The sequence below is a fragment of the Haliaeetus leucocephalus genome, unplaced genomic scaffold, assembly GCF_000737465.1.
Source record: "Haliaeetus leucocephalus isolate CR32 unplaced genomic scaffold, Haliaeetus_leucocephalus-4.0 Scaffold173, whole genome shotgun sequence".
NCBI lineage: Eukaryota > Metazoa > Chordata > Aves > Accipitriformes > Accipitridae > Haliaeetus > Haliaeetus leucocephalus.
The window spans coordinates 14,915,786-14,942,392 of record NW_010972609.1 but is presented as its reverse complement, the minus strand read 5'-3'; the positions used below and the strand labels follow the sequence as shown (position 1 = coordinate 14,942,392).

General features: G+C 47.1%; 1 protein-coding gene across 1 annotated transcript in view; it reads left to right on the top strand.

Annotated features, from left to right (window-relative positions):
• The first annotated feature begins 2,275 nt into the window (after window positions 1-2,275).
• SLC22A18 (solute carrier family 22, member 18) overlaps window positions 2,276-26,607 on the top strand; it is a 60,121-nt gene continuing 35,789 nt past the window's right edge. Inside the window, exons 1-4 of the mRNA XM_010563937.1 lie at window positions 2,276-2,458; window positions 3,601-3,662; window positions 5,509-5,654; window positions 6,397-6,529. Coding sequence (XP_010562239.1) covers window positions 2,276-2,458; window positions 3,601-3,662; window positions 5,509-5,654; window positions 6,397-6,529 — 524 coding nt within the window. The remainder of the gene's footprint in view (window positions 2,459-3,600; window positions 3,663-5,508; window positions 5,655-6,396; window positions 6,530-26,607) is intronic.

The following is a 26,607-nucleotide window of genomic DNA, read 5'->3' as shown; positions in this document are numbered from 1 at the left end:
GTTGAACACTGATCCTTTGCTAAATTGGGATACACGCTGGGTAATCTTCCTTCTTCGGTAACAAAAATGACTTCTAGGGCATTGTGAGTTGGGTCTGGTTTTGTGCTGGTATCACTGTAGGAAAGTCATTCTTTAAAGTTGCTTTTTTACTCCTGCTTTGGCTGAGTTTGCAAAAGGTTGTTTCTGTCTAGCAATATGGTACCTGCCCCTGGTGAAACATTAAACCTTTGGTCTTTCCTCTTCTTCGCCAGGAGGTAGAGCCTGGCAGCCCTCACCAAATCCCGGGGCTCTGCGGCGACATGTGTTGAATAAAAAGGTGTGCCCAGAGATCTTACAGTTCCCTCTCCCTGGGCTTGGTTGGAAACCTGGGAGCCCTGACAGCCACTCCAGATCCGAGCCAGCAAATGTCTGTGTGTGTCCCTGTATTGATGTGTCTGCGTCAGCCTTCACAGCGAGGCAAGCCTCCATTTCTGAACAGAGGTGTTACTAAATTAGAGGGACTGGATGACATGGTCAATGATGGAGCCTCAGGCTGGAGAGTCTGTATGAAACACGACAGCTGGATCAACCAAAACCTCAAGGTTTTCAACAAGTTGAAAGCTGTGACAATTTGCCCCAAGCCTGGGGCAGAATATCCACCTGCATCAATGCTGGCTGGGCACTGACTGAATATGCAGCAACCCTAGTGTGAGGACCATGAGTGATGGCGATGCTGCCTGAGCCAATGGTACACGCTCATCAGGAATAAGGCAAACCATATAATGGGCCATTTGAGGAAGAGCATGGCCAGGACATCTGGGGAAGTTGTTATTCCCCTTTGCTTGGTGCTGGTGAGGCTGACCCAGCGTTGGGCCTCCCAGTTCAAGAGGGTTGTGGAGAAACTGGATTGGACCCAGGGGAGGGCTACCAAGAAGGTTAGGGGTCTAGAGTACATCATCTTTGAAAGAGGTGGAGGGAATTGGGCTTGTTCAGCCTATCAAAGATTAGGCTGGAGTGATCTAACAGCAGCCTGCAACTACTTGAAGGGCAGCTCCAGAGATGATGCAGCCAGGCTCTTCTTGGTAGCGGCAGCTGATACCATGAGGGACAACACCCACAAGCTGCAACTTGAGAAATTCAGATTGGACATTAGGAAAAACTTCTTTCCCGGATACTCAGGGAGGGGGTAAATCGCTTTTCTTGGAGATTTTCAAAGCTTGTCTAGAAAAAGCCACAGCTGAGCTGATGTGTTCAAGCAGGAGGGTAGATGAGGTCTCCTGAGGTCCCTTCCTACCAAGAGTCCCATGATTCTACAAAATCAGGGAATTGGGATCTCTGCTTTCTTTTTCTCTTTAAAGTAAAGATAATGCTCAACCAGACTTCCAGACTTCAACAAGTAAGAAAACAAACAAACAAACCCCCAAGCAAACAAGTGAGCAGACAAACAAATAAAACCCTAAGTAAACAAGCAAGCAAGCAAACAAACAAACAAAAGCCCCAAGGACCAAATGAGTCTTGTTTATTTAATTCCTCAGTTTGTAGTCAGCCTCATGATTTGTGTGGATTTAATTTTTTTTTTTTTTTTTAAATGATTTCAGCATTGGCTGGTAATTTGTAGTCTGAGTGGAGCCACATGCGAACATTTGCTAGCTCAGCCTGTCTATAAATTTGCAGCACCTGGTGAAGGAGGGAAAATGGCTCAGCTAGAGGTGTTGATGAGAGCAGCTCTAACTGCATGTAAGATCTATGCTTGTTCCAGGATCTATACAAACCTAGTGCAAGAAACATGAGGCCTTGGAAAAGGCTGTTGTGCTGTAAGCTTCAATTGCAACCTCCAAAAATAAAATCAAAGTGCCTTTCATGAAGAATTAAAACAGTCATCTCTACCGAGCTACCAGAGGCAATAAAAGCGAAAGGAGTGAAACAGTTAAGAGTTGAAGATGTTTGTCACATGCTCTTGTTGGGGGCAATGTCCAATTTCACCCCACTGGAACATTCAAGCTGGTCTTTGTTGCGATGGTACTTGAAGTAATGAGCCCACCTGGTATGAGGCTGAAGGAGGAGATCAGCACTTTGATGTGTGGTTACCTTTGATCCTGCCTGGCAAGTAAGCAAAGGGGAGAAAAAAAAACCAAAGAAAGAAGGAATAAATCCCTGGCATGCTGACTCAGCACTTTTCACACCGTCAGCTTTGAACTGTACACACAGCTTCTGCACCTTACCTATGCTCCGTGTTCCCAGCTAGAAAGCACCTTTGTGTCATTTTTCAGCCTGTCAGCCTGCAGTAAGTTGTTCCATGAGCACTATGAATCCAAAAGCCAGCTCTGGAGGTGAGGAAAAAGCCTCGGGAATGAGGAGCAAGACCCTGGGGGAGACCGTTTGCTCGGGAAAGGTCGAGAGGGGACAAGCGATCCTTGTTGCCTACCTGATTGCAACCCTAGAGCTCACCTTCCTCTTCATGCAGATGGGAGTCATGCCTGTGAGTATGGGTTGTCCTGCTTCACATCTTGCCTTCAACGCCAGCCTATGTAGTTTTCCAGCAAAGTCAGAAAAGAATTTGCAGCAGGAGACACGAAAGCGTATTCCTACCTAGCAGGCAAGCTGTGACTGGGTTCAGGGTTTGCCCAGGCAGTAAAAGCTGGTTTATTATTTGTGCGGCAGTAGCACCTAGAGCCCTTTCCTTGGCCTGATGGCCCTGGGTGAAGCTAATGTTGTGTCTTCTTGCTTGCAGTGGGTGTCCTGGCTTTGGCTGGGAGACAGTTAATTTTCCTTCTAGTAGCTGGTGTAGTGTTATGGTTTGGATTTAGTATGAGAATAATGTTGATAACACACTGATGTTTTCAGTTGTTGCTAAGTCGTGTTTACACTAAGCCAAGAATTTTTCAGCTTCTCATGCCCAGCCAGGGCACAAGAAGTTGGCACAGGACACAGCCAGGGCACCTGACCCAAACTGGCCAACAGTGTATTCCATACCATGGGACGTCCCATCTAGTATAGGAACTGGTAAGTGGGGGCAGGGAATCGCCGCTTGGGGGCTGGCTGGGTGTCAGCCGGCGGGTGGTGAGCAATTGCCCTGCGCATCATTTGTACATTCCAATTCTTTTATTACTACTATTGGCATTTTATTAGTATTATCATTATTAGTCTCTTCTTTTCTGTTCTATTAAACCGTTCTTATCTCAACCCAGGAGTTTTACTTCTTTTTCCCGATTTTCTCCCCCATCCCACTGGATGGGGGGGGAGTGAGTGAGCGGCTGCGTGGTGCTTAGTTGCTGGCTGGGGGTAAACCATGACAAATATAAAGCTAGACTTCCATGAATCTTTAAGAATTGATGCATCTTTAAGTTCATCTATCAAAATAAGAAAAGGGTGGAAAAGACTCACTTTTCTGCTTCTCCACCCCATAGGACACACATTCCTCTTCCTAATGAAATGTAAATGGCCCCAAAAAATTTGAGTGACAGGGGAATGCATTCCCAAAAAGCAGAAAAAATTTGAAAGAGCAGTGTAATTCAGTGATAGGAAGCTAAAATGAGGCTGAGAAAAAATCTAGCTTTTCTTCTCAGTCCTGCCACTTATGAACAAAGTAATAAATGAATATGGAGCTGGTGTGTACCTCAGTTTTCCCACATGGGATTTACCATTCTGGTTCATGTAGATTGTGAGCTCTACGGGATCCTCTGGTACATGGTGTGTAGGACTTTAAGGATCTGATCTCTAAAAGCCATTGGATGCTACCATAATACACATTTTAAAATTAATAACAATAACATTAAATTTTCCAGTGCAGATTGGAAGAAAATGCGTTCCTAAGAACAGAGGTGGTGCAAAGGGCCCAATTTGAACAGTTTTTCTATTAATATACAAAGCTAGAGTAATATTTCTGTTCTGGATCTGGTGCCATGTGGAATCTGGTTTTCCTCTGTGCCTGTCACTCACTAATGTCCAGAAGAGATGCTGAAGGGAAGGAAAATGGCAAACCAGACTCTGTCTGGGTCCGGACTCCCACTGGTGTAGATGGGACTGAAGGTGTATATTGCCAGATTGAAGTCAAAATTTGCAACACAGGTTTGAGATGAAAATGATTTTCCTAGATGTGAGGCTGCTTTGACTTCAGTGTAAAGGTAGATAAAAAGAAAATGGGAAGGAGGGGGATAAGAGAGAGAAAAATGTGTAGCTTAGGTCAGTTTTCCTTGTTGTTCTTGCCTGATGGTCCTAAACAGCCATGAGAAGAGGAAGCACTGAATTTACTCTTAAGTAACAAAGCCAAAAGAGCTCTGGACTATGTAGTGAATCCTGGTCTTTAGGTTACAAACTGTTAATATAAACTTCCCTGGCTTTCGTGTAAACAGTGAAGTTTTGACCTGTACCTCTTCCTCAACTCAGAGCCCTTTAATTACTTATGCTTAACTTTGTAGACCAAAGTTTGGCATTTTGGGGGGTGGGGGGCGGGGGGGGTGGTGTTTCTTTTAGTGTAAGCACAACTAATTGCTATGCAAGGTAACATTCATCTGCTAACTGTAATATGCAACTTCAATAAAATGAAGGAAGGAGAAACTGGAGTGAAAAACACTAAGGTCTGTTTTATGGTCATCTTAGTCCCAGTTGCTCAGATCCCTTTCTGTGGTACTCTCTGGCTTTGTCCAACTTAGGTCTTTATCTTGAAGTTGGATAAAACCTGAACCAAAACCTGATCTGGCTGGTTTGTCTTTTTCCTCAAATAGAAGGAAATTTGAGTCACTCTTGTGAAGTCTTTACTGAATCTAAATAGAAAACTAACTTTTTTTTTTTTTTTTTAAGTCATGCTGAATGAGAAATGTTGCTTTGAACATCCTCTGGAAAGAAACTGGAACAACTTCAATTGCCGTTGAACATGAACTAAAAAATTAGCTAGCCTGATACCCTCGTCTGAACCAATTTTAAGAGTCAAGAAGTAAAATTTGAGGGTGCTATGTGCTCCAAAGTGATAATATTTGAATGAGTTACTGAGCTGAGCTGCTGTAGCTGCCTCTGCCTGTGGCTGGTCTTCAGCAGCTCTGAGATAAACCACATTTATTCATTGAAATGCCAGGGGAGGAGACTTAAGCAAGCACATATCTTGTGCTCACGAGGGGTCTGGAAATGGACTGTGGCAGTTGCTGATGCATTGCCCTGTTACACCAAAGTGGCAGTGCCTGCGTTCCCAGGTGGGCAGCCGGTGCTTCAGCACTGGTCCTTGCACGCCTCCTCCAGGCAAGACTTCCAGTTGGGGGGGGGGCTTGATTTGGGGTTTTTTTGCAAGGCAGTTTTGTATCGCTGGTAGTCAACAATGAAGAGAGGTCGTCCAGTGTCCAGGCCCAGTGGGCTGCACTCCTCTGAATATCTAGTCCTCTTTTGGGAACTGAGCACATCTGAGAATCTGATCAGTGCTTCCCATGGTGGATAAATGAGGGTGAGATGGCTGTGCAACTCCATCCATCTGGGGTGCATCACGCTTGTAATGACCTGCCTGGTCCCACTTCTGATAACATTGTACCGTTTCTATACCAGGTTTGCAGATCAATTTGGCGCCCAAGCAGCATTAATTCTCTCCTGTGCATCTGGAAGTGCCTTCTTCCTGCTCATGTCCATCTCCACCAGCATCCCCCTCCTCTTCCTCTCCAGGCTGCCAGCAGTGTTCATGCATGGGATACCAGGTAAGGTCGGTCAGAGCTGAGGGGCTTTCCAAATTATTTTTATTGCCTAATTCCTCTCTTCTTGCTCACATTGCTGGAAGCCAACAGGATCAATAACATGAAGGAAGGCAGGAGCAACGTTTGATGGTCATCAGGGATGAAATGGTGAGAACATGAAGCAGCAGGTGTATTGGTTATGGAAAGCAGGGCTAGTAGCCCATAGTCCCAAGTCCGTCCTCCTGTATGATCTTGAGCAAATTGCTTGGACATGGGTGACAATCAATTGCTGGCAGCAGTGCTATCCCAAACTTCACAGCTACCTTCTTGCAACCAGGATATTTTCTAGGAGAGCTTTTCCCTTTCTCCTGGTAAAATGAGCATATTGGTCAAAATGAAATGTGATTACAAAAATACCTTCCATTACCCACCAAGCTGTTCTGCTTTAGTTGGCCTTTTCTATATGCTCCTAGTGAAAACCATAAACAACCTTTAGCTTCTAGAAGTCCATGTAACTCATGCAACAGGACTCAAGTTGATAGGGTGTTAAGCCTCTTCTTGCCACTTGTGAAGTGGTTTGTTTGAGTGTTTTTGTTTCCTACTACTGATGGGCTGAACCAACTCCACTCAGTGGTGTGCATGAGCATTTGCCCTGGGGTTGCAAGGACCATTTAGTGGCAGGTGCTGTTGCTGTGGCCTAAAAATGTGTATACCTGCTGCCCAGACCCTGTGGCAAGCTTCTTTCATGGCATTTTTTTCCCTGCAGGTGCTCAGAAGCTTATTACAGACCTGACTACTCCTTCCCAACGCACTGATGCTTTGGGGAAGCTGGGTCTTTGCTTTGGAATAGGCATCATCATCGGCTCTGCCCTGGGAGGTGTCCTCTCCACCAAATTTGGGTGAGTGTCCCACTTGTTCGGTGTTGGCCTTGTTGCAACAATTGAGGGAGCTGCTGAGGGGTATTTTGCTTCCACCCCCTGCCCAGCTTTTAATGCTCTCTTACTGCTGGTGGCAGTAGAGGATCATACCAGAACTCAAAATTTTGCTTTCCATACTGCTTCAAAGAACTACTTCCACTGTTTTTAAGGAGACCTTGTTGAAAATCTTACCTTCCATCTACTTAAATTGACTTAAAAACAAGTTGAAGTGAGAAATGGAGTCTGTCTGTCTCCCAGTTGTCTTTTAGGAGCTGAGTGTGCTGAAAAACAGCACGCACTGCATAGCCTGCTTTTAAGAAACAGTGTTGTACAGCTGAGAAAAGGAAATTGGGAGCAGTGTGAAACTCGTGAGGAAATTGATGTGCTTGGGGGATGCTCAATATAGAGCAAGACCTTGGGAAAGGGGAAAGCAAGCTTGGGACAGTGGAAAAAAAGAGTGAGGAGGTCTAACCTTGTTACAGCAGGATGAAGCACATGTCTGCCACTTCCCTGTTCGCTTTCCATAGCTTGGCACATCGTAGCAGGCTGCCACCTTCTCTTATGTGCTGCAACAGGAAAGAAATGCCCAATTGTACTGAACTTAGCAGTTGCTGATCATTATTAGTAAAGGAAGCTCAAAAGCTGTGGTGTGTCGAAGAACTTTGCAGGCAGGGAAGTGCACATGGCTGTAATCTTCCTGGAAGATTCCTCTGCATTTCTCTGGTGGGGGGAAAAAAACCCCATCCCTTGTGAGGTTTTGGGTGTTTAATTTGCTCTGCTTCTTTTATTACAGACACTTGCTTCTGCAGATTCAGGTTAGCATGGAAATAACTTTTTTTTTCAACCTTTGTGAGCATTAGAGCCATTCTACAGCATAGGACGGAGGTTAAAGATCATTAGGGGAAGCTCTGGTTTTCAGGAATTGGGCTTGTCCTGAAAGGGATCGGTGCTGCTGGCAAGAGTCAGCGTCTGCTCGGTGTCACCGTCGGTCTGCCCACCAGTGCTGCCTGCAGCTGCCTCTCACCACCACAGCCACCCACGGCCGCCTTACCAGCATCTGTCCCACCTCCCCTCATGTGTACCGCAATGCTACCTCATTAAAAATCAATTTTCATGAACTTCAGGCAGCTAAGTCAAATGTCATTGATTTTTTTTTCATGATCCCTGTCCTAGCGCCATAAGCACTGCGGACTATATATGATGATATGTCACCTGGGCATTTTGCATGGGGCACGCTCGGTTATGATGTGAGGTGTCATGCATAGCTCTCTGAACCCTGTTGTGTGTCCACATGCGTTCAGGTGCTGCAGTGATGCTACTTTGTGTCTCAAATCTTTGCCAAGGTTAATTGAGTAGAAGACTTTAACCTTGCAGCCTTAGGGAGTAGCCCCTGAAAACTCTGCGCCGGTACCTCGGCAGCGTTGGGCCCAATTAATTGCTGCAGACAGCCTCAGGAGTTTTCTTCCTCTTGCTTGAAACCTGAAAAGCTCCTAGCCCTTACACTTTGTGCCTGCAACATAACGCTGAGGAAAGCAAATGTTGCCCGTAATGATGGGAAAGTAAGGGACCTGCACCCGAAAAACTCCATGGCTTTTGACTTTCCCACGGCAGGGGTTGTTTCCCTTGCATCCGGCGGAGGGCGGCTTCGGCTCGCAGTTCGTGCCTGGCTGCCGGAGCATCCCATCGCAGTGGTTTCGAGGCTGTGCTTCTGTCCTGTAGCAGGACTGGGGAAAGCAGCCTGTCTGCCAGTGTTGTCCTAAAAGCAGCTTCGTTACCCGCTGTTCAATAGACCAATCTCACCCGCTCAGGAGAGAGATTGCTTTTTTCTGCGCAGGGTGCTCTGTGGACTTTCCACAAATCAAGCACACCAGACTCATCAGGTGTGTCCCTTTTATCCAGTAACAATTGCATCTAATTTATTAAACTACTCCTACCTAATACATATTGAAACTATCTAATGCATATGCATAGGATTACATAACCATAACACATCAGATGCCTTCTCTGGATGCACGGGGGTCTCAGGTGGTCTACAGGGGTCTCAGGTGGTCTTCGGTGGTCGTTTGAGGAGGTATCCCCTCCTCACTTTGACCGCTAAGTCGCTCTGTATTGAGTCAGTGGTTCATTTTCCGGCCAAGAGGGTTGCACGATCAATCAGGAAGAATAGAAAGGGTCAGAACTGGTGCTCCAGGTGAGGCACCATTAAACAGGAAGAATAGAAAAGCTCAGAATGATCTTGGCTATCTAACTTAATTTAAAATGGGACTTTCTAATCTACCACAGGATTTTGTGTATCTGACATCACCAGCAGCATTTGGTTTTCTCCATGAAGATCTGTGCATCCCCCTGGAAGGATGGCAGGAATTCCCATCAACAAGGGACAAACTCCAGCATGCTGGCAGGACCCTTTTGACCACCCTGGCATGCAGAGGGTTGATTTGATTTTATAAACAGCAGCTCCAGGCTGAGAAGGCCACTCTGGGTGTTTGGTAGCAAGCTTCACTGCAGCCAGATCCCACCTTTGCTTTGACACCGTGCTTAGCTCTTCTGCCAGATTTCTCTGGAAAGATGAGAGGAGCAATCTACTGATTTTAAGTGTTTTGGCGAGTATTGGTGGTGAGTGGGAATTCAGCCCTGCAAACAGATGAAGACAGCTATGTGCAACCAACCAGCCCCCAGAGCATCCCCAGCACGTCTGGCTGTGTCTGTGGCACTGACCTGGAGGGAAAGGAGTGGGTGTTCCATTATGGACATACCTGAGGCTCCTTGGCCTTGTTGCCGCATCCCACAGACTGGCTGTTAATCATCCCTCCCTGTTTCCCACATTAGTACAGGAAGGCTCCAGCTGTACTTGGAGCTGCGTAATCGCTTCCATTTTTTTTCACAGGAGAATGACCCAATCTCCTTCCTTTGAAAATAAGTGTTTCTGCTGTGTCATGGAAGAGCAAAGCTGGAGATTTCTGTCCACTCTGCATTCTTCGCTCTCCCTCACCACAAAGCTGGCCAGCATTCCCCGTCTGTTGTTGACAGCATTATTCATATGTTAACAGTGGTTTATATACAAGAGAGGGGGTAGAAATCGGTCTCAGTTCCTCAGCTGATGTAATTTTGGTATTATTCCATTGTATTGTATTTACCATTGATGCACTTGACCTAAAGAGTTGGTCTGTTGTTGTTTTCATTGTTGGAATAATATTTGTCAACCCTTATTATTTAAGGGGGCTCCAGGGAAGTTGAATGGCTTGTTCTGATTTGCATAGGATTTTTTGGATGTCCGATCCTGACCTCAGCTCCTAAGCTGTAGCCACCACCAGCTCCAGCCCTTCCTCTTCCTCTCTCTAAAGTACTACACATTTCCCTCATGTTTTCCAAAACTTTGAATGAAGCTGTAGCAAAGGAATTGTGACTTTTACTCAGACTGGACATGTTTCATCTGTGGAATGTGGCTTTGCCTTTCGCAATTAAAGGAGCTGCTCGCCAGCTGGCTTCACCTTACTGAATTTAATTTCTGGAGACCTTGCTCTTAATATACAGTCCTGTCCACTCACCTCTGTACAAATAGTGCATACAGCTGTGAACAACATGCTCTCTATCGGCAGGGCGATGGTCAGGCAAATTTACACCACCTCAGGATGAGGTATAAGCCAATTTATTAACATAAGCGGCTGTAATCTTAACCATTTGGAAAGTGTTTTCAAGTTTGTGTGCCTTTTTTTTTAATTGGTGTTTGCTGGTCATTGATCAGTTGGATCAGGATTGTGGATATAAAATACCTAGCTTGAAAATAACTCCTGTAGTTCAGGTGAGGTCTCCAGGTTCTTGGAGAGTCTACAAACTTCATGACAGCTCATCCACAAAAGGTGACTAAGAAAAGGAGCTCTGTTTGCTCTCTGTACATGTTCACCCCTCCCTGTACACTTACTGCAAAACTGTTGGGGGACCACAGGCTGCAGGTGAGTGTGTATCCCTGGAAAGAAGTGATTTGGTATTTGTAGTAGACTTTTGTGGCAGGACTGTGGGTGAAGGGTGAAAGAAGGTGGCTGGATTAGTCTTCAAAAGTGGAAAGATGAGCCTAGGTAGCTAATTACAAAGATTTCATCCTTTCTTCTGGGACTATGATTAATTGCATTTGGCTTCTTTCTTCTTTCTTTCTAACAAGGACATACAGAAGTTTTGCTGCATGACCCAAGATTTGTTTGCTTTCTGTGGACAAGGAGAGGTTTCTTCACTTTAGTGACTCAGCTGTAGGCTTAAATCTCTTGGAGCAATTATTCTTTTGAACTTGGGATTTTCCTGGCCAAACCCCTTTCGTTTCTTATTTAATATTATTACAACAGGCTTTGGGGATAGGTTTTTTTGTTGTTGTTGGGGTTGGTTTTTTTCCCCCCTGCTGTGCTATTATCCTTCTTCCTCAAGGGGAAAAGAAAGAGCTTGTTTGCCTGGAGTAGGGAATTGCATTTCTTTTCAATAACCCATTTGAACAATGTCCTCTGGTAGGGAATTTCTCATCGCTTCGCAGCAGAGTGGAGAAACTGTGGGTGTTGAAAGGGCTGAAAGTTGGGAGCTGGGAAGGCGGGTAGGAACATGGCAAAGGGCGAGAGGGTTGTGCTCCATTTCAGGACAAAGCAGGGCATTCTGCTGCTGGGAGCTGCTTCTGCTGCCTTCCAGCAGAAACCGTGGTATTTCTCTGCCTGGGATGATGTTGGTCGGCTGAGCAGCATGTTATGGGTGACGTTTGTACAGGCGTTGCTTTGTCCTTTGTATCGAGGGACTTTGGGGAGAAGGAGGTGGTGTCTGCCTGCCAGCAAGTTATCCATGAGCTGCAAGGTGGTCTGTCACTGTCAGTTGAGCTCTTTGATGCCTTGGGAGAGATGGGGAGGGAATAGCAAATGGGCTGTTTGTCAAGGAACTGATGGTTTGAGGAAGGCGCAGAGGACCCCACTTGTGGCCTTCTTTGAAAAATAGAACAAAACAGCATCCAGGGAGCCTTTTTCTCATTTACTCTGTGTGACAAAAATCTTAGTTTTGGAAGCCACGGTCCCACAGATTGTCTGTAATCTTAACCAGGTCTGGATAGAGGATCATGCACATGTTCCCTCCATAACTTGTTGGTTCAGAGTTCAGGTCTAGGGCACTTTTCTCCTCCCCTCTATTCCCAGCACTAGAGCTTTCTAGTTCTGATGACTTGTTTAACCTATTCTTGAACCTGAGAAATGCCTCAGTGCAATTTGGGTGGCGTTTGCCTAATCTTAGACACCTACAGCGGAGACAGTTACACCTAAATTTGCTGTTCAGACTCTAGAGAGGCACAGGCACCTCTACAGCACCATTTACCTCCTCATGAAGCAGTCCTGAAACGGCTCAGGGGACAGTCTGCTTGGCAAGATGTCAACCTGAGTCCCAAAACACTAGCTCTGGCCATCAACACATTGTGCCTGCGGTCACGGTCCTGGAGTGTGATGCTGGATTGTGAATGTACCAGAAGTCATCAGGACGCAGGTCCTGAGCAGTTTCCCCTGTCTGTGCTGTCTTCATGCAACAGACAGGTCTGCACTAAGCTCATCCCCGGCCCTTCCTTCCTGCAAACCCGTACCCCACCTACCACTTCTAGGCCACCGGTTTTAGATTTGGGTCCGCTGGCTTTCTCCTCTTTACCCATTGGAAGATCACACTGACACTGCAGAGGTGCCCTCGTTCCCCCTTTGCAGACCCACAGTAAACCTGGCTCTTCCATGCTCTCCCTACAACCCCTGCTCTGAACTTCAGTGGAGGGAGGCGTGGTGGTGGGGCCAAGAGCTCCTCCTTGTCCTTCACCCATAGGTGGGGCCCTTTCCCAAGGGAGGAAGAGTGGGGTTCAGGGCAGGAGCCAGCAGCTCATGGGAGGGAGAGCCCATGTCTTGTGGCTGCCCTCAACGATATGGGGCACGGCTGAAGAGGGCTGGGCTTGGGTTGAGCTCATGGGATGCTGGTTGGCAGCCCCTTCCTTAGCCTTGTCAGGAGCTCCCCATTCTCCTTCAAAACCCTCATTCCCACTTAGCTTTCTGCACGGATTTGGTGGGAGGGCTGTGACTGTGGCTGTGCTGGCTCACAGGAGATGTCCACCTGCCCCTTCTCCCCACAGCACCCTCCTTCCTCCTGGGCATCTCTGCCCTTTTGGGTTAGCTGCTTCATCTTCCCAGGGAAACCATGATGAAAAGGCATTTTAAAAAAAAAAAAAAAAAGGGAGAAAGTATCCAGAACTTCCTTGTGCGGCTGGTTTGTGCTGCTTAGACAGAGAGCTGAGGTTTGGGGGCTGATGAGAATTGACTTGCGCCAGAGCCACGGGAAGAGGGACTCCTGGCATGGTTTGCCTGGTTCCCTCTGTGGGTTGACAGCGGTTACCCCAGCAGACAGACAGTTAGGAAATAAAGGGGAGGGGGATATCTGAGGGGAGGCTAAGGAAATTTCCCCACTGCCTTCTCCAGCTTTCATCATGCCTGTGTGCCAGGGGAGGCAGCCCTGCCTTGCTGCCCCATGCCTGGAGTCAGAAAGTGAGGGGGCGGCGGGAGAGCGAAACCCTGTTTTGCGCGCGTGGTGGCTAGATCGCAATCAAAAGTGTGTGTGTTTGTGAAGTTACCTCTGCTAAACAATTATGTATGTTTGAACACCGCTCCCCTCAGCCGATGCTATGAAAGCGCTGGGTTTCTGTGCGGTGCCCTGCCTGCTTGGTTGTTAGTTGTGTTTCTACAAGGTGTCGTTGAGGGGGTGGCTGATTTTTCTTGTCAAGCCAGGCTTAACAGCCCCAGATAATAAGTGTAAAAAATGGGAAAAAAAAGGAAAGAAAAAACCTCAAACCCCTAAAACTGGAATTTTATGGAAAGGCACAAGGCATTTTGGGTCTGGCCTCATTAGCAGAGGTAGGGTCGGAGGGCTGAACATGACACTCTCCATGCAGGTTGCACAATAAGGCAGTGTCTGCTCATGACTCACTGGAGCTTCATCTGCTCTTCCCACTCCTGGAATATTTCATGACTGGGCAGCAAATCCAGCAGTATCACTGGGGATTGAAATCCAGGGAAATACTGTTTTCTTTGTTAACAGAAAATAGAAAGCACAGAATAGGCTGTGGTTAAGTCCCTGAACTGGGATTTGGGACTTGGCTCTGCTGCAATTTGCCTGTGATGTGAGTAAATCGTCCCATCCCTCTGCACTGGTGTTCCTCATGCATAATATGGGGCAATGAGATGGTTTTTCCTTCCCTCTCCCAATACATTTACAATATTGCTATTTAGATTATACAGCCTTTGGGATGCAGACTCCCTCTATCACGAGGTGTGCTCATGCAAATATCTACTACCTCGGAGGAACACATCCAGTTTTTCCTGGATGTATCCTCCTCTTTATGCCCTGCTGTCTTGGGCAGGCAGAGTCTTTGTAAGCCCAGCCACCGTTCAATTTTTTGGGCTTGTTTCTTTTTTAAAAATTGTTTATCAAAAGGAAGTGCCAGCCTTTTGCTGTTTCAGAAAAGCAGCAGAAAAACTGAGCTCAGCCAGCCACAATGCTGCGGGGGGGGAGTGCCAGAGGTTGGGGGTTGAAGTGGGGGTTGGCTGCAGAGCTGAGCCCAGCAAGAGCTAGCAGAGGGACCTGGAGGGTGCCACAAGCTTCCTCCGTTTGTGCCTGCATGTGTTCCTATGGAGAGCTCTCTCCTTTACATCTCCTAATCCTTTAGATTCAAAGGGTCATGCTTACAATTAATTCTGATCTGCTTCAGTGAATGAACCCAGGCTTGTGGTGAGGTTGGGGCAGGAAGGATGTGGTGCTTGTGTGGGAAGGACTATCAGACAAGGGCGGGAGGGAAGGTCTGGATGAACGGAAATGTGTGGATTTGGCATGTGAAGGGTGGACTGGGAGGAGTTAGGACTTGGGGAGCTGAGGAGTGAAGCTCTGCAGGAGAAAGGCTTAATGCTTTTAGATGTATTGGGTAATCTGGGGCAGTAAGATTGGGACATCAAGGGTATTGGGCTGGAAAGAAGTATTATTTCCAAAATGGACCTTCATTTGCCACGGGGGAAGAAAGGGGACAGCACATCCACTGCTGCTGCTCTCCCCCGTCCTCCTCCTGCCTGAAATATGGCTGCCGTAAAGGATGGGTGGAAAAGCAGTCCTTTTGGAGGAGCTTGCGGTTGGGCGCTAAACCCTTCCTGGTGCTTCTCTTGGCCATTGCTGCTGGATGGATGGGACGAGCAGGAGGCTGCCGGGTGGATGCGACAGCCCGTTGTCACAGGGTGCTGGTTCACGGTGGTCCTGGGTGAAGGCCCGGCTGCTCGGATGGGGTGCTCAGAGGGAAATAAAAAGGGCACGACCTTTGCACGAACTACACCAGCTTCCATGGCCCCACCCCGGGTTTTCGTTTCCTTGCAGTCTCTTTATGAAACCCTGCTCACAGCCACTCCACCAGCCATCCAGAGCCAAAGGTATGTGAAGCATTCAGGCAGCGAATGCAGCCAGAGGGCAAAGGAGTTTCTGACTGGCCATCTCCAGGCTAACCCCAGCACTTGCCGGGGCTTGTCTCTTTAACCTGACAAATCGTGGGTTATCACAGCCAAGGGAGAAGGTATTTCCAGCATCAGAAACATTCTCTGTAGCATTCGGATTGCAAGCTCCCGACCGCGCGGGCTGAGCCCTGCGCTGTGCCAAGTGGTGCAAGCGAATGCCCTTAAGCGCCGCTGGTAAGCAGAGGTGCTGATCCAAGAGGAGGGCCATGCTAACGGTGTGAGCTGAGAGGCCGCTCACCATGGTGAGGGTCTGTCGGTGCACAGGGCATAGCACCGTGTGTTGAGCCAGCAGTGGCTCTGTGCCATAGCACACGCAGAAGCACTCCCAGTTAGCCCAGGAAGCAGGGCAACATGCCCTGTAGGGCTGTATCCCGTTTTGGGGGATATGGAGCAGCAGCTCTGGAGGAGTATCGTGTCTCATTATAATTAACTATTGCTTGGGAGGTGGCTTGGATGGGCTTGGAGAGACACAGACCCTATAGGTTCATCGGAATTATTTGCTTTGCTTTACAAACGCATAAGGGGCTCCACTCTGCTCTCCAGTTGCTCTCCAAAGCAGAAGTGCAGTGATCAGGCTTTCCAGAAATCACTGTGATTTTCTTTCAGTCTCCCACTTGGGGATGTCTAACATGGATTTTCAGAGGATAGGAATTTAGCACTTTTGGAAATCTGGTCTGTTTAAGGTAGTTCAGCATCTGAAAACTTTGAATATTTTTTAGCATCTGAGGTTTTCTTGTTTACCTGTTATTATAGCAATTGTTGCTTTGATTTTAATTTATTTTTCTTGGTGGAGAGGGGATTATACATCTAATCCTTTGTGGTCTGTCTCAGTCTCTCTGCCTTCTCAGTCTCACTAAATGTTCCTTTATTCCGTGATATTCTAGGCTGAAACTTTTGGACTAATTACTTCTTTACAAAACTTCACTGTGAATCCTTTTGAAATCTGCACCATCTTTATTTTTATGGGATTTGGTTCATTTGTCTTTTACCCCAGGGTATGTGATCTGAGACATACTGAAGTCATTGGAAGTGTTTCCTTTGAGTTTGGTTTTAAATCAAGCTCTGGGTAAAGAAATTTGTAGAGGAAGGAAGGAAACCTCCAGAAACCTAAAAGATTCCTGCAGGATATTTCTTTAAAAAACCCAAATAATTAGAAATCCCCCTGGAAAAGCCATCTGGGGAGCATCTGAGCAATGCTTACTGGAGGCCAGAGTCTTAAATGCTGTTCTCAGACTTCAAAAAAAAAGGGGGATGAAACACAGTAATGGTTATTAAAGCTGAGGATGCTCATGTGTCAGATGTTTAAGCGTACTTCCTACAGAAGCTTAGAAAGGCTCTTTCCTGATATAAAGCTGTATAACAGATTATCTGTATTGTGTGTGATGGGTTTCTTTCCCTCCCTTTTCCAACTGCCCAGACACAGTTGGATATGAGACAGATGATGGATCGATTCTTCTGGCTGATGTTTTCCAGCATTCTCCTGGATGTTTCCCAGTCTTCCAGGAATTATTTTCATGGCAAAAGGAGACCTACTTCTAGATGGACCTATTGATGTTAAGAAAAGAAATTTTGAAACCATTTGTTGAAGAACTCCTTTAGGGTAACCGGAGGAGCCTGTGGTTGGTGACATCAGGCTCACGCCTCACACTGCACCCACACGTGTTCTCATTGCATGCGATTACACGGTCTGGGATGTGTAATTGCCTGATTGTAATCTGTCCACCCTACGAAAGGTTGCATCATTTTGATTTTGCCCTGGTGCTGTTTGGCAAGCACTTTTCAGATGGATTCTCTTGGCCCTTGAAGGATTTATGAAGTTTTTCCTCTGCTTTTGTATAAAGCCTGATTATTATTTTTTGAATTGCTTTCTTTCTTGGGGATGGAGGTTCAGCTGTGGCAGGGAAGAATTTGCAATAGCTAGAAAAGTACATCCGTGGCGCAAAGCTGCTCTGAATAGCAGTGGAGCTAAATTGTTTGAAAGGTTTCCAAAACAGAAACACTGCCTTGACTATTACAGCGTCCGGTGTGAGCAAATCCTTTTTGCCTTTCTCCAGCTGTGCCAATTCATCCCATTCTGTACCGATGAGAGGCCGGGTGCCCACCGGAAAGGGAAAGCAGTCAAGAGCCATGTGCCTGAGTCACCTACCTCGACCTAACAGGACTCAAGGTCAGATGATGCAAAAATGATTGCCAAATACCTACCAAGAATAATCCAGCTAGGAGATAAGGCCTCGCCTATCTGCAGGTCTGCCCTGACAGGGGGACGCAGCAGCGAGCTCGGCGCCGGGCAGCGGCGGCACGCTGTGAGGGGGAAAGCGCAGGAATGCAAATGGCATGCTGTAACGGGGCAATGAAGCCACCTGATGGCACGCCCAGGCACTCTTTTATTGTGGACAAGGATCTATTTCTGAACTTTGGAAATGAGCCATCCAAAAGTAAATGTTTAGTCAGCCTTGCAAGCTGTCTGAAATGCACGACATGCCTGTGACAGGGCGGTTTTATGGGGATGGCGCTGACCTACCTTTGCCAAATGTGATTCTGCTATAAAGAACATGTACATTCAAAAGAGACAGTAAGGTGTGGGTGAAGTTTAGTTTTCTGTCCTAGAGAACTGAGCTGTAAGGGAGAAAAGGGAGTCTGCCACTTCTGCAAAGGCTCATAAAGGGCACGGAGGGGCTTTCGCCGTCATGGAGCTTGTGCCCTTCAAAACAAGCCCTGACTGCGGCTTTGGCACAAAACTGAGGGTCGCTGTCAATATTTGGCTTGCAGGCATGAGTGGAGCCACTTGGCTTTGTGTTGGGGCAGGCTTCTTGCTTTGGCCAGGAGCTGCAGCTGTAGCCCATGAGGGCAGGCAGAAGGCAGAGCAGTGAAAAGTAGGGCTTGGTCACAGTGCTGGGGACGCCAGAGCCGCTGGAGCAAATGGGGACGTGCCGTCAGACACCGAACGGGCATCTCCACCGTGAGTCAGTGATCCAGGGGCATGCTGCTAAAGCAGCAACAGCGAGCTGTGGAGCGGGGCAGAGTGGGCCCACGGCAGGGCAGTGGGTGGTGTGGGGAGAGAGGGCACCGGGAACCCAGCACAACAGCTTGGCCAAAGCGCGGTTGAGAGTAGACAGCCGGATCTCCAGGCTTTGGCTGTTGGAGACCTGCAGCTCAGACTGTGTGACGGTTGGGTCTGGAGCCGGGTTTTAGTTCATTTGGGAGAAGAGCGAGTTACAAAATGTGGATCTGGGTTCAGGTTACAATTCTGCTCCCCAGGGCTATTCCAGGTGTTCAAATAGAAACTTTTGGCCCAGGCCCATCTCTAATTAGGCATATTCTTTAAAAGTATTTTCCTTCCTCAGCTCCTGTGCCCTTGGCTTGTCTCCACTAGCCCTCTTTGCTGTGCTGGAGCACAGTTTGCTGGGTCTATTAATTGAACTGTTTACACACCTGGTTTCCTGCAAGAATAGACACCTAGCTCCTTCTTTTGAAAAGTCTAGCCCAGAGGCTGTAAACAGGAATTGTGCTATGTCTGGAAAAGCTGAACTGCTGCTTATCTGCCCTCCCTCGGGCTGTGGGAGCAGCAGCAGCTGCAGACATGGGTCAGTTGAGCATGGAAACCAGCTTGCACACTCTTCCCACCAGTCCTGTCCTCCCACCCAGCTCAGGTCCTCCAGCAGGTGAGGAGCCACCTTCTTCGCAGGGTTGTTCCCTTTTATTGTGACAGGAGGATGATAGGAGGGGCGTCACCTGGCATTTGGGTCAGCTCAGATGTATATTTTGCCTAGTATGAAACCTGGGGGTGTCATCCTGGAGTTATGTCCTGTGCAGGACTGCTGATGGGACCTTTCCTCTCTTTTCATGGCTTTGCCTTCGAAGGTTAGTTTCTGTCCACGCTCCCCAAAAGCAGTGGTGGGTTCATCACCCTTTACATTCTTCTAGTTATGGCTGAGGGGCATCTTTCATAAGCCATTGTGTGGCTCAAAGGATGATTGTGGAAAGAAAAGGTTGGTAAGGCTTGTGTGGTGCAGATCAGATGAAATGGTCCCTCATGGCCTCTTTGGGCTTAAAATGTATAAGCATAAACAAGTGCCATTGCACAACTTTAATTTCAAGGTATAAGAGGAGGAGAAACACAGCACAAAATCATTTGGCTGATGCGGTTGAGGATTTCTGCTTCTGAGTCAGGCAGTATTGGAAAACCCCATAGAGCTTCTTCAGAGGCTGAAACAGACCTTCAGACTCTGCTGGGGAGTCCCTCTTCACACCAGTGTGCATTCTGGACTGCCTTAAAATACACTGATTTCGTGGACATGCTGTCTGCTTCTGAATCCCACTTTGCAGCCGTTGTTTTACTGGGTGACACTGAGTTTTATTTATTTTGCTGCTTCATTTCTTTGCTGAACATTACTTGAGTTTCATCTGGAAGATACCAGCTAACCTCTGTGTAAGGCCGTGAGTTGGGAGGGCTGGTGTACTCTGCTGTTGGTGGTCCACAGGCTATGGAGTGCGATGCTGATGTGCTGGGCCTTGGCATCTTTAAGTTTCTGTACTTCTTGAGGTTTCGGAAGCACTGTTGGTGAGGGCCCCTGGAGGAGTCCCCCCAAGGCAGGCCCTTGGGAAGGGGCATGCAGATGCCTGGGCTGGGAATAGGGAACAGGAAATCAGATGCACCTTAGGGCAAAATTTGCTATCCAAATTCCAGTCCAGCTAGGAATGGAAAGTGCTGCTGTTCCCAAAGCACTGGGATGGACTGGGATTACTCCAACAAGCCCCCAAAGAGGACACCAAGTCATCCAGTGGGGAATGAAAGAAGGTGTGATATTAGCTTTTGGGTGCTTGTGCTGTGGGAGAACTCCAGCAACACTGTCCGGGACCGGCACAGCTCCTAATCACCCAGCAAGCAGTGACTTTGTCGTTGAACTTTATGTTGGCATGGATTCCTGCTTGGCTGCTGAGTGTTGGTTATATGCCATGAGTGTTACGAGCTGTAAGGGCTGGGAAATCTCAGCTCTGGAAAGAGGCCCGGAAGGACAAAGGTGGCAGGTACTTTCCTCCAGGCTTGCATCAAAACCCTTTGCGGAGGAAGAGGAGAGGACTTACGCTATCACCCCTCTTACCTTTTCCTCCTGCGTAATCGTGCCCCTCTGCCAGAAAAAGAAATCGGGGCTTTTGCTGGAAACCAATGGCTAGCTGGATCCAGCGTGAAGCAGCATGACCATTCGTGCTGCGCTCTGTGCTCCTGCTAATGGTATCAAATCAAGCAGGAAATTATTTTTGGAGCGGCGAAGCATGTTGAAACCCAGCAGAAGGCAGCTGTTTGCGTAACCGGAGTTGTGGGAGAGCTGCCTCCCTTGTTGTCAAGCGCTTGACTTCCTTTACTAGTGAGAAATGGTTTCCCCGCTCCCGGCAGCGTGAGCAAATCCCCTTAGGCTTGGGAGGCTGGGCTTGGTCCAGCATCCCTCATTCCTGTAGCGCCTGCTTCACCCCTCTGAAAGTCCCCGGACACTTTTCTGCAGGGGGTTGGAACTACCTGATTCTGACTCCTTAGACCACTGCTCAGCCCTCTCCTTAAAAACAAATGACCTGCAAAATAAAGGTTTTTGTCCAGAGTTTCAAATGCTTTTCGGTTAACTCTCAGCAGAGGTCCACATCTGGCAAACGGCCCATGCTGGAAGTGAAACATTAGTTCTGCCTCAGTCTGAGCATCAGTGCCAAGTTTTTACACCCTGGCTGGGTTTCCAGCACCAGTTCAGTGCCCCAGTGGTACCCACAGTACTTGGGCTGCCTTCGCAAGGATGCGTCCTGGCATGTAGCTCCTCTGGCTGCACCTCAGCAGGTCCTTTTCAGTTTGGCTCTTTCAGCAGCTTCCAAGTGCCTAACAGTGGCTTTTTTTTTTTTTTTTTTTTTTTTTTTTGCGGGGGGAGCGTCTTGGCGTGCTGCTGCTTTTTCACTCTCTGGCAATACCGTTTGTACCTTTTCTTTCTGCTCCGTCACTGCAAACTGGTGCCCAGGCACTGGCCTTGCCTCTTGGAGGTGGCTCAAGCTGCATGTACCTTGATGGACATCTTATGCAAACAGGTTTGTTTGCTTGGCTCTTATACCCTCATACCAGACCAGAAATAAATCCCTTCAGTCCTACAGTGAAACGTTGTGTCCTGTAAAATAACATCATTAACGTGGGTTGTAGGATTGCGTTAGCCAGAAAGAATGAGATAAAGCCACGGCTGCGGAGACGGCAATTGACCCGGTGCAGATGGGGCTTAAATTCCTGCCCCCAAAATGCGATGTTTCTGCACAGAAGGGAAGGACCAAGCCAGCGTGGAGAGGTTTCAAAAGCTGCCATGGGGGTATAAAGCCTTTTTTGTTTGTGGACTTATTATGTCATTCCTTGGTCATGGAAATGTCGCCCCAGAAGAAAGACTTTTTCACATTACTGCCTTGTTCTGGAAGAGTCTTTCCCTGATTATTCATGGCCACTGACTCCTTCAGCCATGTGCCACTTTCCTAAGGGCTGTAGAGTGGAAAGAAATTCCCTGACGCAGTGAAAGGCAGGAAAAAATCCAGTGCACCCAAACTGAGTCAGTCTGAAGTATTTATGGCTTTCCAGTTGGGTAATTAAGCTCTCATGCAGCCCAGTTATGGTTAGAAAAGGTGACTGTCCTGCACCGGGTTGAAGTTTGTTACCGTTACATGAGTGTACATTGGCAATGAAACCCCAGAGCTGGGGTGATGAGCAGGGCTATTTCCATACTCTATAAAAGTCTTGGTGAAGTAGATTAAAAATTCATTTTAAAAAAAGCTGTTGTTTCACTTCATAGTAACCTTTCAACATAAGCACTTCATGGTTTCTGCGCAGTTTGGTAATAGATGATGGAGACTTTTATTTCTACCTGTCCCATCCACGCCTAGGATTGCAGCTGTCAAATATTTCGCTGTCCAGGGCTCTTTAGTGTCTCCTGCTTTTAGCTGCAAATCCAATTATTGTCCCCTTGCCGTTTAATTGCTCCCTGTGGCATTGCTATGCCCTGCACCTTCGGGTTTGCTTCCTTTGGCTTGGGAGGGAGGCAGGATGGGGTGGGTGAGCCCTCAGAGACCTCCCAGGTCCATCCCGCCTGTGCTCCCTGCCCTGCCTTCCAGCTGTGTTTCTTTTCTTTGTGGTGCTAAGCTGACCCTTTGTTGGCCTATGTCTTTTGTGCCCAAACGAGGGGGTTAAAGAAAAGCAGTGGAAACCCCCTGTTTGGTGGCTGCTTTAACTGGTCCCTCGTGCTTTGCCTGCTCCCAAGCCATCCTATGGTCTACAGTGCTTCAGCCCAAATTTCTTGGGACTTAAACTGAAGCGTTTACTGAGTTGTACCCCAAAAGGGAATCACATTTCCTGACAATAAAATACTATCCATCCCATAAAATGAAGTTAGTATGAGCCTTAGAGGCTAATATTCCTGCAATGCAAAGGAAGGAAGCAGCTGCAGAATTTGAGGAACAGTATACTAAATTAATCTTTTTGAAACCACTCAGGTAAGTCCTGTTTCCTCAGATGAATGCCATAGTTATGTCTGAAGTGGTGCCTCTATTTCTCTGCTGGTATTTTACCAAAGGGTAGCTGTAGGGAAGGGTTTAATTTCTTTTGTCGCCTTATCTCTGGGAACCACTTCAGTTCCGTTTCAGTGACGTTCTTGCGAAGCGTAAGACTAAAAAGGGTATTATTGTCTCTTTGAACTGCCTTTTGCTCTGAGGAATGAGGATATAATTGTAACATAGGAAGGACAAACTGAACATGTTCAGGCTTGTCCTGCCTGATCTTTCCAGTTTCTTTTCTTTTTTTTTTTTTTTCCCTTGCAGCTAGCACTCATGATTGGGATTTTCCAACCGATAAAGTCTTGGCTAGCCTAGGGGCTAATATGCTCATAGCTAAACGAGCTCTCTGGACGGCTGGATGTGCGGTTTCTTTTGATGCCAGCCAAGACCAGGGTTGACCACTTTATTTGTGTTCGCCACCAGAGCATCAATCTCTCACTGTTCTTGTCTGCAGGATGAGCGCAGAGAGAGTCTTGGGCAGATGGCTTTCATATTCCCTCTGGGATAATTTTTTTCCACATGTTTAGTGATCTTTCGGTACTTTCTTTTTCAGTCATGTTTGGATTTTATGAGAAATAGGTCTGTGGAAGAAATTAAAGGCAAATATTAACTGTACTTAACCCAAAAAGAACATCCCTAAAGCCTTCAAATTGCATAGTGTTTTGCTTTTAGGATATCTTATTATTAGTGTAGTTGAAATACAGGGTTTGTTGGCTATATCTGTAAATACAGTAAGTTGTGCTTAGTTTGTGTCATTTAGTAAAAAATTTGCCTTTGAGGCCAGTTTAACTACTAGCCTTGATCTGAAGCAAGGATTAAAGGTAAAGATGTTGGTACTAAACTCATACCACCTTTTTTTTCCTCAACTGCTGCTGAGAACTTACTAAAGAGCAATGAATTTCAAGTCCTTCCCTGCTGCTAATCCATATCTCTGCTCTATGGCTGGACTCTTTGTACCGGGTGCTGCCATTTTGATGGGGATTGGCAGCCATCATATTTACACTGCAGATGTTGTGCCCAATCCTGTAAATCATTTTCAGCTCTTACTGACTTTGCGTCTTTTCCATGATGCCCCTGGCTGATCTTTTCCAACCCCATTTCCATGATGCCCTCAGTGCTGCTGGGACTACAGCGTTTCTCGCTAATTCCTCAGGATCTGCGTGACTTGTTTTACTTTGACCCTGTGGGTTTTATTCAGTCCTTCCTCAGACAAGTTTCCACTGACTCAAATTCATGCTTTAATTGAGTCAGGGCTCCGGGATGCATCCCTGGGGCAAAGCCTGTTTCTAGGGCAGTTGGTTCCTGTGGAGCTGGGCCAGCCGACACTGGCGCACGATGGCAAGGCTCCTTGGGAGGAATTCTCGGAACAGTAATAGGGATGTCACACACTTCCAAAATCTGCATATGTGAGCTTCTCCCATCAATGGTGCTGCAATACGCAGTGCTGGTGTTGCGTTGTCAGGGTGCTGCAAGACTCAGCGAGTTGTGGGTTCCCGTTGCATTGGTGTTGTGGCTGGGGCAGCAGAAAAGGCTTTTGGGGGATCCAGGGAAAAGAAAGAGGAGAGAAAAAGTGTGGTCCACTGGTGTGAGCACTAAACTTGCATGTGAGAGACTTGATTTTTAAGGCTTGTTTTCCACCATGATCTATCTTTATGGGACCTTACCGGCACACTTAGGTGTTCTGTGCTTCATTTCCCTGTGAGTACACACAGGGTGTTTGCACCACCATCACCCACAGGGATGTTATGAAGATAAATTGTGAAATTTAAAGCGTGAGTTTTTCAGCTGCTACTGCATTACGTCTGTCTCTGTATGTAACAAAGGAAAACTTTATATAAGGACTTTTACGAGGACTGATGTGGACCCAGGTCTGGAGATCCTTGTACTTTGGACACCCCAGTATTTCCCTGGTGCTATATAGATGTACATCCAACAGGCTTGGCAGCATTTGGAAGTTCATGTTTTCATGTTTTTGCCCCGCTGAAAATAAAATTGAAGTGAAACAAAACCGCACAATTCTTTTTCATTGTGCACTGAAAAAGAGAAAAAACAACAACCCACTAGTCACCTCAAAAGGTAAATAATTTCCTCATCAACCAGTTTGTCTGTTTATGTGGACCTCTTTGGTGCACTGAAAGCAGCCAGCTCTGCAAGGGTCCAGGATATCACAAGTGCCAGTCTAAAATCATCGTTGCTGCTGGCCACTAAAAAACATGGCCCATTGCTGCCTTGAGTTACCTGGTTGTAGCATCTAAAATACAGGTGTTTCCTAAGATGTCCTGCCAATGAAGTGTGTGGCCTCTGGCTCTTGCAACACCAGATGGCTTGAAATGTAAATCTTCTAGGTACAGCAACCCTGCAGTGTGCAGCGGGCCAGCACTTCACTCGCTGGAGCTACAGAAATGTATAATCGGAGGTTTCCAAACTCCTCTGCAGACAGCTGGTGGCTCACACACTGCTCACCCCTCCTTGTTTCCAGCTGCTAATTTGCAATTAAACACGACTCAAAATACAGTAAACACTGCTCACAGTTTTCCGTGCGAGTCCGTCAGGTAGCTTACAGTTGCTGTCATTTGATGGTGAATGGAGCAGGCTTCTGCCGTAAGCGTGTGGCTGGGTGGAGAGGCTGCCCGTGAGGCTGCCTAAGATGTGGTTCCCACCGAGCGCTCCTGTAAATACCAGTTCAGCATAATGCAGCTGATACTAACTGGCATCCCTGTAGGTGGTCTCAGTAGTGGGGCCAAGATGAAACGTGGTGCGAAGAATGAAGCGCTTTTTCTCCCTAAGGGCAGAGCACCTCCAACTGAGAGCAAAGGTGTGTTAGGCAGAGCTCAAGATGCAACTGCTGCACCAGGTCTGCAGGGAAAGGATGTTCTCGTTCAGGGCTTCGGCAATGCCAGAATCCACTGAAATATGCAAGATGCATGGAAGACCCTGCAATTACGTTTGACTGGTATGAAGTACATTAAATCTGTTTTCAATTCATTGCTCCAAAAAGTGCAAGCAGATTCAGTTAATATCGAATGTACTTTTAAACCGAAATAAATTATTTTCTCCTATGCCAAACGAAGTAGTTGAATATACATCAATCAGTGCAAAGTTCCTTAGCTGTTCCTTGGCTAGTGTTTGTCCTGCAACCTGTGCAGGGGAGAAAACTACTACAATTTGCAAATATGAAACGCAGAACAACCTCCTTTCTGAATATATTTAACGTGCAGAAACCACCATCATTATGGGATGAGGGAAACAAAATACTTAATTGGGGGACTTCAGTAAATATAGTAACAGTGAGACCACTCCTGGTTTGAGCGTACAAAGCCTGCCCAAGCAGGCAAACTGTGCACCTTTAATTAATGCTTTCACCCATTATTGAAATGGAGTGACTCACTATTCTCATGCAGTTGCCTTCTTCTGGGGTCAAACTCTTCATCGAAACAGCTGCACCACAGCCCTCAGGCTCTGTCTTTGCTGGAGAAAGGGTTGTTTTCAAGGGGCCTGTTGTGCAACCAAAGAGGTTGGAGTGGGATGCTGGAAAGTCTTCCACCTGACGTGTCAAATGTTTTATTTGCGACTTTTGGGTATTAGTGTTCCAACATTGCTTCCCGTACAAAATTAGTCCTAATGTGTCCTATTTCATTAAAAGGTCTTACCAGACAAAAGGCGCTGGAGCCCTTGGTGTAGCACAGCAAGATTTTTCACACCTTGAGGTAGGAGGTGTCGGCTGCCACTACTTGTTCCAAGGCACGATCGGTCTGTGCCGTACCTCTGGTAGGATGCTGCACATACAGTTACTTACCTCAAGGTAAAGTAGTAACTTGTTTTGCCAGGGATTACCTAGCTTGAAAAAGTCACTCACGTGAATGCGGTCCTGGTAAGAGATGAAATTTAAGTGTCAGACTTGGCTAGTCAATGATTTGGCTATTTACCTTGTTAGCCTTTGGGTGTGGGGTGTGGAGGGAGCCCTTC